General features: G+C 36.8%; 1 protein-coding gene across 1 annotated transcript in view; it reads right to left on the bottom strand.

The window, feature by feature from the left end:
• Positions 1–17,462, bottom strand: part of retm (real-time) — a 133,742-nt gene that overhangs the window by 26,891 nt on the left and 89,389 nt on the right. The window contains exons 4-7 of the mRNA XM_083136008.1: positions 9,547–9,675; positions 7,422–7,537; positions 5,176–5,291; positions 1,661–1,779 (exon numbers count right to left, since the gene is read on the bottom strand). Of these exons, the coding sequence (XP_082992134.1) occupies positions 1,661–1,779; positions 5,176–5,291; positions 7,422–7,537; positions 9,547–9,675 (480 nt within the window). The remainder of the gene's footprint in view (positions 1–1,660; positions 1,780–5,175; positions 5,292–7,421; positions 7,538–9,546; positions 9,676–17,462) is intronic.

A 17,462-nucleotide genomic window follows, 5' to 3' on the forward strand; every position in this document is an offset into this window, starting at 1 on the left:
CTCTCAACAGTAGAGTACCAGAGGTCAAGTAGGTACACAACTGTTGTTTCATTTAGATAAGGGCTAAAGAATATTCGGAAACTATTGAAAAAAATATTTTTAAAGGAGCTGTGATTTCTGTGCAAATTACCCTAGTACTCAAAACAATATATCGACTTTAATATACACAAACTTACTTGTGGTACTCTTCATAAGTCGACCTGGTATGGTGACAAGTGGTAGTCATGCAAATTTAGTTAGTAGAGCTACAAAAACTAAAAATACTGCATGGTTCCCACTCAAATTCCATGACTTTTCCAGGTTCAAGGCAATTATAAACAAATTTCCAGTCCATGCTATTAACCAAGTTTCAACTACATTTGTAATTTAAGAGCAAATAGTTGATTCAATACTGGTGAAAACAAATGAAAAATACACTACAAAAATACTTTTACACAGAATATCTCCTGTCAAGAAGCTAGTTCAAAAGTGGAATTTATTTTCACTCCAAAATCCTGGCAAGTACACAAAACACTTCATTTTCATGGACTTTTTAAGATTGTTTGGATGTACTTTCAAAATCACTGTCTTTTCAGTTTTCTATGTTTTCCAGGTCAGTGAGAACCTGTACCATACATTCATGATTGCACTTTTGAGTATATTTAGCTATATTTTATTTAGTTAACACAGACTATTATTAGAGTTATTCTCAGCTATGAAAAAAGTGCTGATACTGTAACGTTCACTACTACCACAAAAAAAGCACTGATTCACTACAACTAATGCTCAAACAATTCATTCACTGTAATTAACAGTGAATTAAATTTCGCTGGGAGTAGTCTATTCATGAAATCCAATAGATATATATTTTTCATGTCTTTATTTCCAGGCTGCACATTCACCTTCTCCTCCTTGGTCATCAAATGTTTGTTTGGATGAAATATGAAAACTTTAAACAAGAAAGAAATTGTAAAACAGTGGGCATTCGGGGGAGACACTAGAGAAACCTATGATGGGTCTGTGATTCAGTCGCATATTCTGAAAATTTGACCTGCTTTGTTGCAACAATGTTATTTATTGTATATATTAGTTGACTACTACCTATTGTATATATTAATTAGATACAATAGAAATAAAACACCAATGCAGGCATGCAAGTAAAACAAGAAGAGTCCGGCAACTTCCAATTTTGCAGCAATTTCTATACATAAAAAAGTTGGTTTATCAGCAGTAAACCAAATAACATGGAAGAATATGCCACTGCTGTGATTTACTACAAATCTGGTGCACAGGGGGGTGAATATGGAGTGGTTAGCTCACTGGATTTGTAGTAACCCACAGGTCCATCATAACAACTGTTGGAACAAAAATAAATTTCTTCACTTGTGCTCTCTCAAAACATTCCGTTAGAATATGTAAAAATGGAAGCACCAGACAATGGAAAATTTCCAATTAACATTTCATCCGACTACAATTATTGCTTTTAAAAACAAAATCAGTGTAACCTCGATTTTACATTTTTCAGGGGACCAAGAAAAAAAAATGAATGTAGGAACATGTACAATCGAGAAAAAATTTATAACAAATTGCTGTGTTGGAACCATCAAGATTGAAGGTATAATGGGGGAAAATGTAAAATCGGGGCTTGACTGTATATCTTGCTTCTTCAATCAGACAGTACCTTCCCCTTCTGAAGATCAGCCACCCATTTCCTCAGCTGAACAAGCCTCGATTCCTGCATCAAGTTAAGTTCTCCCAGGTAGCGCTGGATGTAATCTGCCTCCAGTTTGAATTGGGAATCTGTTGGCACAATCAAAACGGACAATTAAATAATCAGTTTCCTAACTAATGCATTAGAGGTACAACCACATTCATATTACCCCTTTCAATATACTTGGTACAATGTTGCCTTACAAAGATGTTTCGCACCATGCAAGTGTCCTTGAATGGCGTTGAAATGTCACAAAAGAGTCAGGTGAATATTGCTGTTATCAAATCACTAACACACATGCAAAATGTCCATAATTTAGTTTCTTTTTCGGCAGACAAACCTGGCGAGAGAGGGAATAAGCAGTGTGAATTTCAGCATTTTTCTCAATAAGTCCATAATAAGAACAATGTACAACTGTAAAATTTCAATCCAATTACAAATATATTTTGTTAACACTTAAGGCTCTGCTGGACCTTTCGCTGACGCGAGGGCGGCTTTCTTAGAATTTTCCTCTCCTTTCGAAAAACTGCTATGATATTCCAAAATCTAAAAAATTAAATTGCTGAGAATACCTTCTAGTTAGAGGCACATATTTTTGGTAAATAAAAAAGCAAAATTTTCGTACAAAAACAGTCAATTTCAGGTTCAAAAGCGGTAAATAAAATGAAATTTCACTGTTATAGAGATGAAAAAGCACCATATAAAATTATAATTTGGTTTTAAAAAATGTGAATATAATCCAAAATTTGATTTAGAAACTGCACTATTACACAAAATAAACATATCCCTTTTAATAGCACATTAAATCAATACCAGAATATTAAGTTTATTCCTGTATGAAGGGGTCCATTTTTGCTTCTCCAATATTTACAGCAGAATTAATCAATTTTCCGTGAATTGCATAACTCACAGGATACTTCATAAAGTGTCGCGTCGGTATATAAATGTTACATTTCGTTTTTAAGAGTCTATTTCGCATTTTGCAGTTCATTTTGCATCATTTCGTGACAAAACAGGGTAGGAAAATGCACCTCACACCTTTCAGAAACATAAAAAATTAACATTAGAATGTGTTATTTCACATTTAGTGTTTTCGTCAAAATCGAAATATGCATGCCTCTACTTCTAGCGCATTCACATAAATCTTCAAGTAGTTTTCTGGTTTGCTTTTGCTGTTGCCTAGATATTCTCAATAGTTTCGTAAGTCTATTGAAGAACTGATAATGTCTATACCATAATGAAAGCAAACGACATGAAGATTCAAGTGAATGCTCTGGAAGGAATTCTAAGCAGATGTAATTTTTCGCATTTTGGAATATCATAGCGGTTTTTTGATAGGAGAGGAAAATTCGAAAAAAGCTGCCCTCGTATTGGCCAAAAGTCCAGCCGGACCTTAACAATTTGTTACAAAATATGAAATATGTGCAGGTACATACAAAAATGTGTTCAGTTTCTTGTCCAAAAGATGTTAGTACTTTTGTGACAAAGAAGGTAAAGAACACCATTACAAAGGCATAATGAACAGCATGCATGCTAAGATTTAAAAAAAAAGAGGCAAACGCAGTAGTCTTTCTTTTTGTGCCCAGTGCCATATTTTACCACTTTCATTGTGTACTGACATATTTTTTTCTTTGGAAAACTGGAGATGATTACCCTCATTAACCCCCAACCCAGCTGGGCACTTCACTGTCCTTGTCCGAGTTCAAGTGATTAGTTAAAGTGTGTTCACATTTTATTACAACTGAATATGATGTGAATAATGTGAAGACAAAAAAATCAAACTAATTTACTAATGATAACTACTTGTAACATTAGTAGTCACAGTGGTCAAGCTGGTAGGGCATCTCACCACCACTCTCAAAACCAAAGTCAATTCTCAGGTTGGGCGACTACAGGTGGGAATTTCTCTAATGATATTCTGATTAAAAACAGCTGTTCAATGAGTGCCTGGGCAACCCTGGGGAGCACAGACTAATGGTGGCTGAAGCATGCTGGTGATCCCACTATGACCAAGATCAAGAATGCATGGAGTCTAACCTCAACGAACTCTTCTGTGCATTCACAGAATAATGAAATGAACTCGAAAAAGCTTTACTTTTTTTGTTATTTATCTTACATTCTAAGGTGCCAGAAGTTGTACCTATCCTAGAACAATTGCACCTAAAAGATATATAATATCAACAAAGATATTAAACTGAATGAACAGCATGGTACTATGTAAAACCATAATTTATAATTTCTTGGACTGTTCAATATGCCAATTCTCAAAGCAGTAATGGATCAACCAGGGATCACACCTAGGCCTTTGCCAAATTTTGTGACAATAACTAAACTAGCCTTGGGTCTCATAACAATTTCCTCAGACTTGATTGAAATTTGCAGAATAAGTGTCATATTTCATGCTTATCTTTATCCTTTTGAAATGAAATGCAGTTTGTGATTTCTTTCTTTCAATTTAATTCTGAACCATGAACAAGTTTCTATGATTTTAGTATGGTAGATGTTTTACTGCCATCTGTGTTGTTTACAATACTGAACTGGTCGTAATTTTGGACAAGAATACTACTTTGTTCCAACCTATGGAACATTGACCTTTCAAACAGAAGCCACACGCATTGTTGTTACAGACGACATTCCCTCCTTCCTGGATACTTTACACATAAGATGGGAATATACAAATAATTATGACAAAGATCAACTGCAAATAATAAAAACATGTGAATTATGTTTAGAAAACATAAGAACAATCCAGGACACAAATCTTGCTCCTGTACACGAATGCTAGTTTAATGTGTGGACATTATGCTGTGACCAAACAAAGAAACATCAAGGTATTTGAAAGACGTGGTAAAAGATCACAGAGAAAGAAGCAGGAAACATAAGTTGTTGAGAAAGTAACGAGACTGGCTGCATACAACAATAAAACAATATTGTAAGGCTCTTACTTATTGGCATGTGCTACCTTACTGAATAGTAACTCAATATATGGTCCAGTAAATGACACTACAGGATAACATTCTGCATGTGATTTAATGAACAGGCTGATTTTGAACACTTTACATGATTTTATGGGATGTTTCAAGGTATGTTTCTAATGTAATCTTGTTTGCATAAATTTTAGTTCATTACAAAAAAAAAAGAAACAGTCACATTACTTTCTAGACAGACTTGGCACTGAATGAAAACTTTTTGAACTATCTACTCATTCACGTGAATACTGATGAAATACATTGAGCTTGTGCTGCTGTGATAAAAGTAGCAATCCCCACCTCAAGCACAGACTGCAATCTTTCCCTTGCAATCCAAAATGGTTTGGAGAGTGGATATAGGCATGCACTTGCTTCAGGTAAGATGAGATGGTTTGAGGTTTCTAACTCCATGGCACTCAACATCTGAAACACACATACAAAAATTTGCTTGATACCATTGCAAGAGAGAGATGATGTGGTAACTGCTGATTCATTTAAGATTATGTCCGTACATACCTCGTGAACACATCTGAGGCTTCTGGTTCTTTGGCACAGAGTGGTTCAGATCCGATGCTGAAGCCCCAAGATTCAACTCTTCAGAGCAGTTTGATGGGCTGCTGCTGGAACGATCCCTGTAAAAGAAATTACAAATCTTACTTGTAAAAGAAATTACAAATCTTACTATCTTCCAATCTTTACATTTGTGCAAGTAATTAACCCTTAAACAGCTCGGCTATCTTCTGCAGTATTAGCCACAACACTTAGTATTATTCAGCACAAAATTTGAAATCATGTACTTCTCTAAATATCTTTCACTGACTAATGATCGTGCAGTTGTCATTGATATCTTATTTGGTTAGGAATTAGCAGAGGCATGCATATTTCATTTTTGACGAAAACACAAAATGTGATATAACATGCTGTAATGTTCATTTTTCATGTCTCTGAAAGATGTGAGGTGCATTTTCCTACCCTGTTTTGTCACAAAATGAGAAATGAACTGCGAAAAGACTCAAACCCGAAATTTGGAGTTTATTTACAGACGTGGAACTTTCAGGGTTTTGTATTATCCTGCGAGTTATGCAATTCACGGAAAATTGACTGTAAATATTTGAAAAGCAAAAGTGGACCCCTTTATACAGGAATAAATTTAATACTCTGGTAACTACATAAATGTGCTATTAGTAGGGGCATGCATATTTCGTTTTTGACGAAAAAACGAAATTTGAAAAAACACATTGTAGTGTTAATTTTTCATGTTTTTGAAAGGTGTGAGATGCATTTTGTGACCATGTTTTGTCACGAAATAATGCGAAATGAACTTCAAAAAGCGAAATTAACTCAAACACGAAATTTACCATTTATATACCGACGCGACACTTTCTGAAGTCTGAAGTATCCTGTGAGTTATGCAATTCCCGGAAAATTGATTAATTCTGCTGTTAATATTGGAGAAGCAAAAATGGACTCCTTTACACAGAAATAAACTTAATACTCTTATAACTACATAAATGTGCTATTAGAAGTGAAATGTTAATTCTGTGGAATAAGTGTAGTTTTTAAATCAAATTTAGGATTATATTCACAATTTTAAAACCAAAATGTCTTTTTATATACCACTTTTCATCCAATTTTTCACCGCTATAACACCGATATTTAATTTTATTTACCGCTTTTGAACCCGAAATTGACTCAGTTTTTGTACCGAAATTTTGCTTTTTTATTTACCAAAAATATGTGCCTCTAGCTATTAGAAGGGATATGTTTATTTTGTGTAATAAGTGCAGTCTTTAAATCAAATTTAGGATTATGTACACAATTTTAGAACCACAATGACATTTTATATACTGATTTTGATCCGATTTTTCACCGCTATAGCACCAAAATTTTATTTTATTTACTGCTTTTGAACCCAAAATTGACTCACGTTTTTGTACCGAAATTTTCCTCTTTTATTTTCCAAAAATATGTGCCTCTAGGAATCAGTCAGACTATAATGTTTGCTAAACACAAACAAGTAGTAATAAGAAAATACAAAAAAGGTTGTTTTCCCCATGAAATTTGTACTTCGTCCTCACTCCTGAAGAGAACACCGGGACTCAGGCTGGAAATTGTGACAAAATATTGGCTAGTATATGCTATTCTCTCATTCAAAGAATTATGCTGGCTATTTTTACTCCGTAAAAATTATGACTAGTACAGATGTTTTTAAATGTCTGCATTTTCTCCATTTCCTACTGCATCATTTAACTGCAACAACAATCAAATTACTCCTGCCACATTTTCAAGCCTATCTATCAATACAAACATAAATTTCCAGAAAATTCACTAAGTCATAGTAAGTTAACTAACTTAATTTTAAAAATTACATCACATACTGAGATACTGCAGAGGGTATTTATGAGTTAAGGTATCAAGGATGGACACTAAAATTCACAACTGAAAATTTCATAACTTCACCACTTGCATTATATTTGAGAATAGCATGCAAAAGTTTAAAAAAAAATTAACTGAAATAATGCAAGCATTTTTTATTACATATGTTGTCGAGATTTGAGAGAAATTTGGACTTACAAACATAATTCATTTTAGTACTTTGAATCATGGTTTTTCTCATAACACGAAAAAGACTTAACATATTTAACAACGTTTATTTTTAATACAAATGAAGGACGTTGATGTTTTTATTTTTTCAATATTCCTTCCAGATGTTCCACACAAGGGTAAAATTTAAGACATGCACTGTTTTGTTTTGTACAAACCTGCGCTCTTCCTCTGGTAGGCTGAGAGTGGATTTTGGTGGAGGAGTCCATGCTGCCACAGAAGTAATGCCTTCTTTCTTCAATTCATTAACAAAGTGTTCAATAATCTCCTTGCCCTATAATAAATAAGCTTTCATGTAACACCTTACTACATGCCATTCTCAACATTAAACATACACAATTGTAGACAACGTGTATTGTTCTATCGAAGTTTAATGAATAATTTTTAATCAGAAGTGTCTATATTTTAAAGTTTACATGTGTTATTAATACAGATCATGCAATTAGTGGAAATGAAGTACACCAATAACTAAACTGTTAATAATAACAACAATGTCAGCAGGGCTCAAAACAAAGATAGCCTATCTCGCCAATTATAAGAATTCAAGAATCGCATAATGTGTTATTACTAGTATATGATTTGGACATATTCTTCAATATATATTATGCCATTAGGTACAAAATGCTGTAAAATCTTCCTATTTTATTGGATTTGACTGCAAATGAGTTTGGGTTTTAAGTCTACTTTATGCACAGGAAGGCTAATTGGGGCTGGACTTACAGTTTAAAGTGGAATCAGAACCACGTGTGCCTCCACCGGGTATCGAACCTGGGACCCCTTGATTACAAGGTGATGACATTACCACTATGGCATGGGGCAGCCCACCAATATTTTAAATTGGAACACTTATATTACCTTGTAACTCTTGTACAGTTCGCAAGTCATGTTCAACATAAATGGAGCTCTGGTCCCATGATGGACAAATAAATAAATGAAATGAAATATGGAATTACAGTAGTCACATATCAGCAACTTGGTGACATTTTGAGGTTCTTACCAAAACAGATGTTCTTTCTTATGTATAGTTAGCATAAAAAGTTGTAGTTCACTAAAACCAAGAATTAAATTCTAATTTTATGTTGCTTTTCTGCCTTTTGGGTTGATCGCAATTATGAGGATGATGATGAACCATGATTGGACTAATATAATGATACACCCATGCCTTAACCTGAAACCTCTGGCATTGTCGCACATTTCAATGACCACTCTGCCATGGAGACCGATGAAATCTGAACTCTCAATTTATAAGTAACCCAAATTACACTGTGTATGTACCTTTTAAGGATATAACTTTGCATGGAGTAAACAGGGATCACAAAGTTAAATTTTCATTTGCCTAACTTCAAAAACAGATGCTGCCTGCACAACATCACGTACACAACATCAGAAAATGTGTACATTTAGCAACATGGCAAAGTGTAGGAGAAAATGCAGCTAGCGGGAAAAAAAAATACAGCAAAAGCAAGAAAGCAAGGTCAGTAGTAATGCAGTATCTGAAAAATACAAACACAGTCATAAAACAAAGCCACCAATGCCAAAGGAGGGGATAAAACTAGGAAGGGAAGTGGGATTTGCTGTGGTGTCAGCACAAGACTCACTTGAAAGGTATGTGTCAAACCAGCATTGCATGCTAAACAATACTGTCAGCACTAATTTTACTCGTAAATACAGTATGCGCCAAAATATACAGTACTGAAATTAAAAGACATTACATTGTTGTCATCTGTGAGTTTATTTATCCTGAAAGAAACACTAACATACACACTATTAGCGAGTTATAACTTCCTTTTCACTACTGAGAACACGAGTGGCTGGAGCTATGCCCCATCGACAAACGCACATGAGCGTTCGAGGTGCGCGAGTTTCAGTACTGTATATTTTGGCGCATACCGTATTATGAGTTAAGAATGGATTTCTGCAGGTAATAATAGATCTTTTAAAATAAACTATGCTGCAATGTAGAATATTTTCTGTAGACATAAACATTCTTGCATGCACTAAACACGACAGGTGTGGCTTCCAAAAATAACACCTACTTCGCTTTTGTGCCACTTTTGACTAATTTGCAAAGATGGGGATGAGTGATGATATGATGAAATTGATGAATGGACACTCACAAACATCCATGTGCAGGCCAAGATTTGAACCTGGGATCCCTGGCGTCGTAGCGCAAAATAACACCTGCATTTTAATTAAGATTCATACGGCAGATAATTATTTCTACATTAATTCCACTGATGAAAGTTGTGAAAGTCACACAGCATAAATACTGTGCATGCTCACCTTAGAAATGTTCTGTGAATACTGTTTCATGGCTAATTTCTCCACATTACTCTCAAATCCGAAAAAAGACTTCACATCTAGGCTAGCTGACTGTTCAAAGCAGGTCCATTCTGGATTTTCTGGATGCACCTGCAAAATAAGAGCAAATGATTACGATGACAAAATATATATCATGTCCTGCAATACTGCAATAATAGCTGCCATGAGAAACAATGTAAGAGGAACATTCAAAGACTTGCCTAGGAATTTACCAATGACCTTAAGGATTGATAAATTTTTTGCCATCCACTTGATAATGTAAGTCCAAGTTGCACCATGATATGGGCCAGGTCATTAATTAATGACTTCATCGACATACAGAAAGAAAATATGAGAATTAACATGTGTGTATGTAATAGTCATTAAACTATTTTCACAGAAAAAGTGGAATTATATATATGACTACATAAAGAGAGCACTGTATTAGAGAGATGTATGGGTTAAAAAATCTCCTTCACAACAAAGCAAATTTCTCATTAGCAGGGGCTATACTGTAGTTTTAAATGGACACAGATTATGGTTCCTGAAATATGATGGCAAATTATCATATGAGGGTTGTAAACAGGGTGGTATTTGTAAGGGGGGATGGGGAGATTTCCCCCCTCTGGGTACTTCTCTCCCCCCCTACTTGCTAAATTTTATCCATGGGGAATACGTTATATGGCTTGAAGTGATTATCTCATGCTGTCCCTGGACAGTCAGTAGAATTCCCCCCCCCCCCACTGGAAATTTCTTAAATACCACACTGGTTGTAAATAAAGTAGTGGCTACATAGATACTATGCAACGATGTAGTCCTGCACCGGTTTCCAAATCTGTGATAGCCATAGCATGCCATTGGTGAGGTTGTTTCTCTTCATCTTTGTAATGGAGCACCCTACCATGTGTAGCATGGACAAAATATCTCGAGGGGTTCCTTCAACCACAGAAACAGGTTAAAATTGCATGGGTTTAGGTCAGGAGAATATGGAGGATGTTCCAATGCCACCTATCGAACATGCTGGTCACTGTGTCTGTCAAATGACAACAAGCATTGTCATGCAAGGTGGTCTTTCCCTCAAGAAATAAGGACAATTCCCCCACATAGCTGATGCAGGTGATGCTCGAGGAAATGTTGGTAGTATGGTGGGTTGAGTTACACCTGTATGTACAGCATGACTAAGGATGGCACCCTTGTGGTTGTAATACTTCACCATCATCTTCATCCTATTGGGGCCTTGTCACAATTTTTCTGGTCCTGGCGATTCATTGGTTGGTGCTTCAATTTGGCCTCGTATGGTCATGCCCAGTCTCGTCAATTGCAACAATACGGCACAGGAATTCATCCCCTTCAATGCTGTATCTGTCCAGATGGAGACAGTCTACTGCATAATGGAAAAAACCCTCTCTCTTGCATGCCCATAATCGCCTCCCAACAGTGTTGCCACTACTTTATTTACAATCCTCGTATAATTTTACTCTGATTGTGTTTAGGATGTGGACAGTCAGTGGTGTGCCCAAGGGGGGGATTGGTGGGGGCCATAACCACACTTGGCCCAGTATTCCTAAAAAAAAAAAAAAGAATGTCAAAGGCAGGAAAAGTGGTAAAAAGCGGACTCAATAAAGAAAAAAAATCACCCTTTTTCAAATCCTGGGCATGTCACTATGGACAGTTGGTGTGTGCGAGTGTTGTACTTCATGTACCATATTAACATTTTCTTGAATGAATTCCCATAAAGGTAGATACCGTTGGCATCAACACGCACCTAGGTCTGCTTTCAAGTAGTTCACATGTAACAGCATGAAGCAAGCTTTCCAGTACAGGTAGATCTGCATTGGATCCCACTCAATATGGGGGAGATCTTTTTGGGAGCTGTACTGTCATTGTTATCAAGGTTTTTATGACGACCAGAATCGATCCTCATGAAGCCCCAATATTACGGAAAACACTACAAATACTGGATGCTAAGTTTTGCAAATCATTTCTATCTTTCTTTGATGCAGTCAAGTTCGACCAAGAATAGAAAAACCCTCTGGCGCTGTCGTCGGATTTTTTAAAGTTTTTGCTTGGTTTTTAAGTCCACTTTATGCACAGACAGGCTAATCAGGACTGGACCTACAGTTTAAAGTAGATGCCTCCACCGGATATCGAACCCTGGACCCCTTGAATTACAAGTTGACGACGCTACTACTACGCCATCAGGACCTCGAAAAATTTTCAACCGTATGCGAACGGAAAGAGCGCGGGCGAGGCAATCAGATGTTTACCATGTAATCTTGCCCTTGTCTTGCCAAAAACGTGTGGCATTCTTCAACATCGTCGTCACCCTTATTAAGTGTGAAGGTGAAAGCCGTACACATCGAAAGTAGATAAGTAATATTTAACATTGTTGAGATTTTTGACAAGGAGGCAAGGGAGGGACGTTACACATACCGGAAGTGGGGGGGGGGGGCACTCCAACACAAGCGAAAGGGGAGCCAGAGGAGACAACAAATTACTGTATACTTAGTTGGCGAGTTTGCCTGGGGTGTTCTCATTTTGGTTGAGTTTTAGTTCCCGAGAAAATGACAGTTGGCACAGATGAACTTTTCTCGTGTTGTTTTTTTTTTTATTTTGGTTCATCGCGACAAAAAGCATGAACGATCAAACCATGCCTTATCCAGGATTCGAACATGGGTTCGTATCGCGTTATGCCGACCCAGGAACGTCAGAACTGGGCAGGGGGGGGGGAGCATTATTGTCGAGGAAGTAGTAGCGTACGCAGGATTTCATCAAGGGAGGGGGAGTTATTTCGAAAACTTTCTACAAATTCACATTACCATTGTTTTATTACACTTTAATTAATTAATAATAATAATTAATTAATAATACTTACAATTAATTAATTAGTTTAATTACTAATAATAATACTACTAATGCAGCTGCTGTTACTACTTATATCACTACTATTAAATATATATATATGCTATTATTAAGTAGTAGAGATCTTCATAAATATATTTATGAAAGCAATAGACATTTTTTTTTGTTTCTTTGTTACTAAATAATTGTCTAGTCAACTGTTATTTGTATATGATAGGTGAGACATTCTAAGTGTGAAGAAAATTCATAAAAACAAGCAAATATATTAAATTTATTGAAATAATCAAAATATGAAACTCATTCAATGGTCCGCGGTGGTCTAGTCTGACAACCTCGTGGGAGATCCGGGTTCGATTCCAGGAATTGGTTGGAATGTATCCAGCCTTGTCTCCACACCCAGCCTCATATCAATAAGTACCTGAGAGCAACCCTGGGGGATAAAGGCTGCCGGAGCATGGTGCTGATCACATCCCCTGCAAAAGGCCGAGATCGAGAATGTGTGGGCCCCAGCACACCACTACATGTGCCTTCATGGCACGGTGCTAAATGTACGGGGAACTTTACAATACCTTTACCTATGGGACTCACCCAGGATGATGATGGGGGCACGAGAATACATGTTGCCAAATTCCACTGAGTCTATGTTTTCGTTCAAAAGTAAATTTATAGACATTCCAACACATTTATCACTTCTAGGTAATTCACAAAGCACTTCTTTAACATTATTTAATGATATGGATGTAGACTCAGCATCACTTGAGAATTCACAAGGGGATGTGAATGTTTGCAATAACGTCGGCACACTGCGACGAAGGAAGGAATTTTCACAATTCTCGCGAGAGACTGCGCGACTTTTTGCAAAATAATTGCAAAATTGAACTTTTTGGCCGCTTACATTGTGTTTGGAATGTTGTTTTTCTCCATGCTGCATTGGAATAATAATTCAAATTATTATTATTATTATTACTGTCGCAGATCTTTGACTGTGATAAATTAGACATTTTTAATTTTCTCTACAACATTTTCCATAATATTTCAAAAGCTCAAGGAAGGGTTAAACCCGGTAACCGCCCCCCCTTGCGTACGCCACTGCGAGGAAGAGTCATCAAATGAATATGACGAGAGTTACTTACTTATTTAATTATTGCCATCAATACAACTAAAACCTCCCGTTACAGAAGACAGATACTGCCTATTTCATATTCCTTTCTTTCCATCTTGCACTCCACCGTTTCGGCTGACATAGCTGTAGAATGATCGATCTAAAATGAGGAAATAAAGATTTCGTTGGTGGATTTACTGATCTAAGCTTGTTTGTAATCCTATGTTAACCAAACATAATGGTGATGCGAGGAAGGAAAAGTTTATAATTCGTGGCCTTGTTTTCGGGCAAAAGGAAAAGGTAAAACCATAGACCACCTACATGGTAAAACTCTACGGCTTCCCGCCCCGTGCTGAGTCACGAGAACACTGTTGCCGACACACTCGTCTCTTTCGCTTCACCGCAGAAACGCTTTCCACACTGCAAGAACTCTTCGCACGGCGCTTTCTCTATTTGCTTTTAATTTTTTTTTTTAACATCTTCCTCGCATCCGAACGTAAAACGTTTCCATGTCGAAAACCTCCATAGAAGCACAACAAACACAGAGTATCCGGGCTAGAAGTATACAAAAATAACTGCTTATAATGCGAAAATTACTACTTATATCGTTTCGTAGTGAAGCTCAGTCGATATGCCATTTATCGCAGATTTTACATTTCAACATGATGGTGCCCCACCACACTTTCATAGAGATGTCACCACGTTTCTGAATGAAACGTTTCCTGAACGTTGGATCGGAAGAGGGGAACCAACTTCCTGGCCATCGAGATTCCCAGATTTAACACCATTAGCCTTTTTTGCATTGGGCTCCATTAAAGATATTGTGTACAAGAGGAAATTTCACGACTTGGGTGATTTGAGACAACGTATCGTTGAAGCGGTTGCGCTAGTAACGCCTCAAATGCTGGTCAACACTTGGCACAGCTTGAGTATCGTTTGGATATCTGTCGAGCTAAAAATGGTGCCCACATTGAGGTGTAAAAAAACATACAAACTTTCTGAGTTACTTTGTACAAAACTGGGACAAGTTAATAAACTTTACAGATGCTAAAATATGTGTGTGTACTTTTGTATACCTCTAGCCCGGACACCCTGTACATAAATGTCTATTTTGAGCCACAAGGGAAGAAAGCCATAACATGCACAGGTCACTGGATCTTTCAAAGGGGGTGCGGCAAACTTTGGCAACGGAGGTGGCCAGCTCGATGACGTGGTTGGTTTTCGCGTTTTCGCTTACATAGCGCTCTGCTGTCGTCTGCTTCTTTGGCGAGAAGTTAGTACAGGTATGCATTTTTCCATATACGCTAAGGTACACTTGCATTTTCGAGCATTTCCTCTACCAGAGCACGGAACCATTGTCTCCCTGGCCGTCGTCGGAACATTCCTTTGATCTTTCATCTAGACCAGTGGTTTCCAACTTCAAAAGGTCCGAGGGCCAAAATTATATCCAGCAGTTGATAGGCGGGCCGCATTTTTTGGGGTGGGGGGTGGGGATTAAAAATTACAAAAATTATAAGTACTGAACTGAAAATGTAGTAGGCTACTTTCGCATGACCTAAATTTCTAAAATGAGGCAATAAAACAATGGAATTACAAATCAAAATTGTATAATTACAATTTATTTCACAAAAACCCAATACTTATTGATGAATTGAAAGAAATTAAAGACACACCATACAAATAAGAATCCTTCATAGTAAGTGTTCAATGTGAAAATTGAGGCCGATCTCCTTCTTTTATTAAAGTTGTATTTGAATTTCTGTATTTGAAAGTCTCAGAAGGTGAAGCAGTGAAGAATCTGCCAGTCGGCTTCTGTAGCGGTTCTTGATGAACTTCATTGAAGAAAAAACACTTTCACACGTGTATGTGCTGCCGAACATCGATGTCATTCTTTGCCCAAAACTACGAAGGTTTGGAAAGCGTTCTTTTGAAAGGTATTTGAAAAACTCTGGCCCCTTTTCTTGCCTAGTTTGAAGGAACACATAGCCTTGCAAATCACACAATTCAAGTTTGGAGAGAAGCTATTTTCATTTTCAATCTTACGTTTTTTGTAGATATTGCTCATTTCGATATTTGCACAAACTTTAACAATCAGTCACAGTACAATCCGAGTTGGAACACTGGAAATCTCTTCGTACTTCCTGCGTAGTAAAACAGATCTCTATAGCGCCTCTCTGCAGTTTGTTTCTGAACACAAAGAGTGAAGCCTTCGGGGAAGCAGGCGAGTTCATTCCACATAGCGAAGGGATGGAATGCATGGTGTCAAGAGAAAGTTACGTCACTTTAGATTCTTCTGATTATCATTATTGACTGCAAAATCAATTCTACCTGTGATATTGTCTTTCTTCACAGAGCATCCGTTCCTTCAGTAAAAAAAGAACGTATTTTAATAAAAATAAATAAAATTAATGTATTTTGCAAACTGGCTTCGCGGGCCGCAGAAAAAGACAACGGGGGCCGCATGCGGCCCGCGGGCCGCCAGTTGGAAACCCCTGATCTAGACCGCCCCTGGAGCGAGCGGTCTTAGCCGGGCATCAAGCGGATCTTGTTTCAGCCAGTTGTCACTCGACTCGCTTACACCAGTAAACATGTTATGGCACTCGGTTTGCTGTGCTGTTACATTTCAGGCATGCTCACATTCTAAACGTACCTTTCCAGGCATTCGTCTGGTTTGATTGATCCATGGAAAAGCTTGGCAAATACGCTCAAAGATGTTCTTGGCAAAGATTGATTTGACGTTATTTATACTCGATAGGTTAATCAGGACATCGAAAACTGGCCCCCACATCATACACACATATATACCGGGTGCCCAGAATTAAAGTTGCCCTTCTGAGAAACATTCATGCAACAGATTGCGCTGAAACTTGGTGTAGAGGTTATGGAGACCATCAGAAAGCAAATGCAGATGAAAAATAGTTAAAAAATTTACCACCAGGTTGAAATATGGCGCTGAAGTAACAACCTCCATTATTTTGAGCCTATGATCGTACAGCAGTGTTGAATATGAGCCCTGCCAACAGTGGATGACCCTTTGGAAGCGTAAGACAGTACGATAAATGGTGGTGAAAATTGGATCTATTTTTTCGTCAGCATTTACTCCCCCTTGGTTCTCCATAGCCTCTATGGGGGTTATTCCTGCAAAAAATAATCGATCAGACAATTCGATTATAGATGGCGGGGAAAGAACTTCCGGTTTGGGCAATTTTCCAATACAAACAAGTGGAATACAGATAGTCACCGAGCTTATTTTCTTATAAAAGATCGGATACAAAATGGATAACTTGAAATTTTTGAGTGATATAGAGAAACAAAGGTACCTAGAAAAGATTGGCAATTTCCCGGATCCATGGGATGAAGATTTACGGGAAAATATAAGTATTTTTCAAGACAATGTTGATCTTCTATCAACACTTTCCTGTTAAGACATTAAGACATCTGCAGGTTGAAATAAAGCTTACATTAATTATAAACATTGAAATACTTCAATTTTACAACAGTAAAATGTATAATTTTCGACATTGTGTAGTTAAACACAGCTCCTTTAATTTTACCATATGGCTTAAAGAGAGCGTCGTCAGAAATTTTTGTAAGGGGTAAAGGCCAGTATTAAAAGTAGAATAGTAGAAATAATAATAATAATAATAATAATTACAACTGTTATAAACGTTGTACAATAAATAATTACTAAACTAATGAAAATAACTTCATTCTAAGTTTATTATTTATTTATTTATGCTATTCGAGTGCATATCCAGCACAACAGTTACAATACTGATGCACAGTTATTGTATTTTATTATTAACTTTTGCAAGTGTCGTTCAAGAAAAGACTTTAGAAGTTAGTAAAATTTTTACTAATAAAGTTTACATTGATTACATTAAATTATAAATTTATAATTTTTGGAATTCTGGATGATTATAAACAGTTTCAA

This window comes from Lepisma saccharinum, chromosome 14, assembly GCF_977018435.1.
Source record: "Lepisma saccharinum chromosome 14, izLepSacc3.1, whole genome shotgun sequence".
NCBI classification, from domain to species: Eukaryota; Metazoa; Arthropoda; class Insecta; order Zygentoma; family Lepismatidae; genus Lepisma; species Lepisma saccharinum.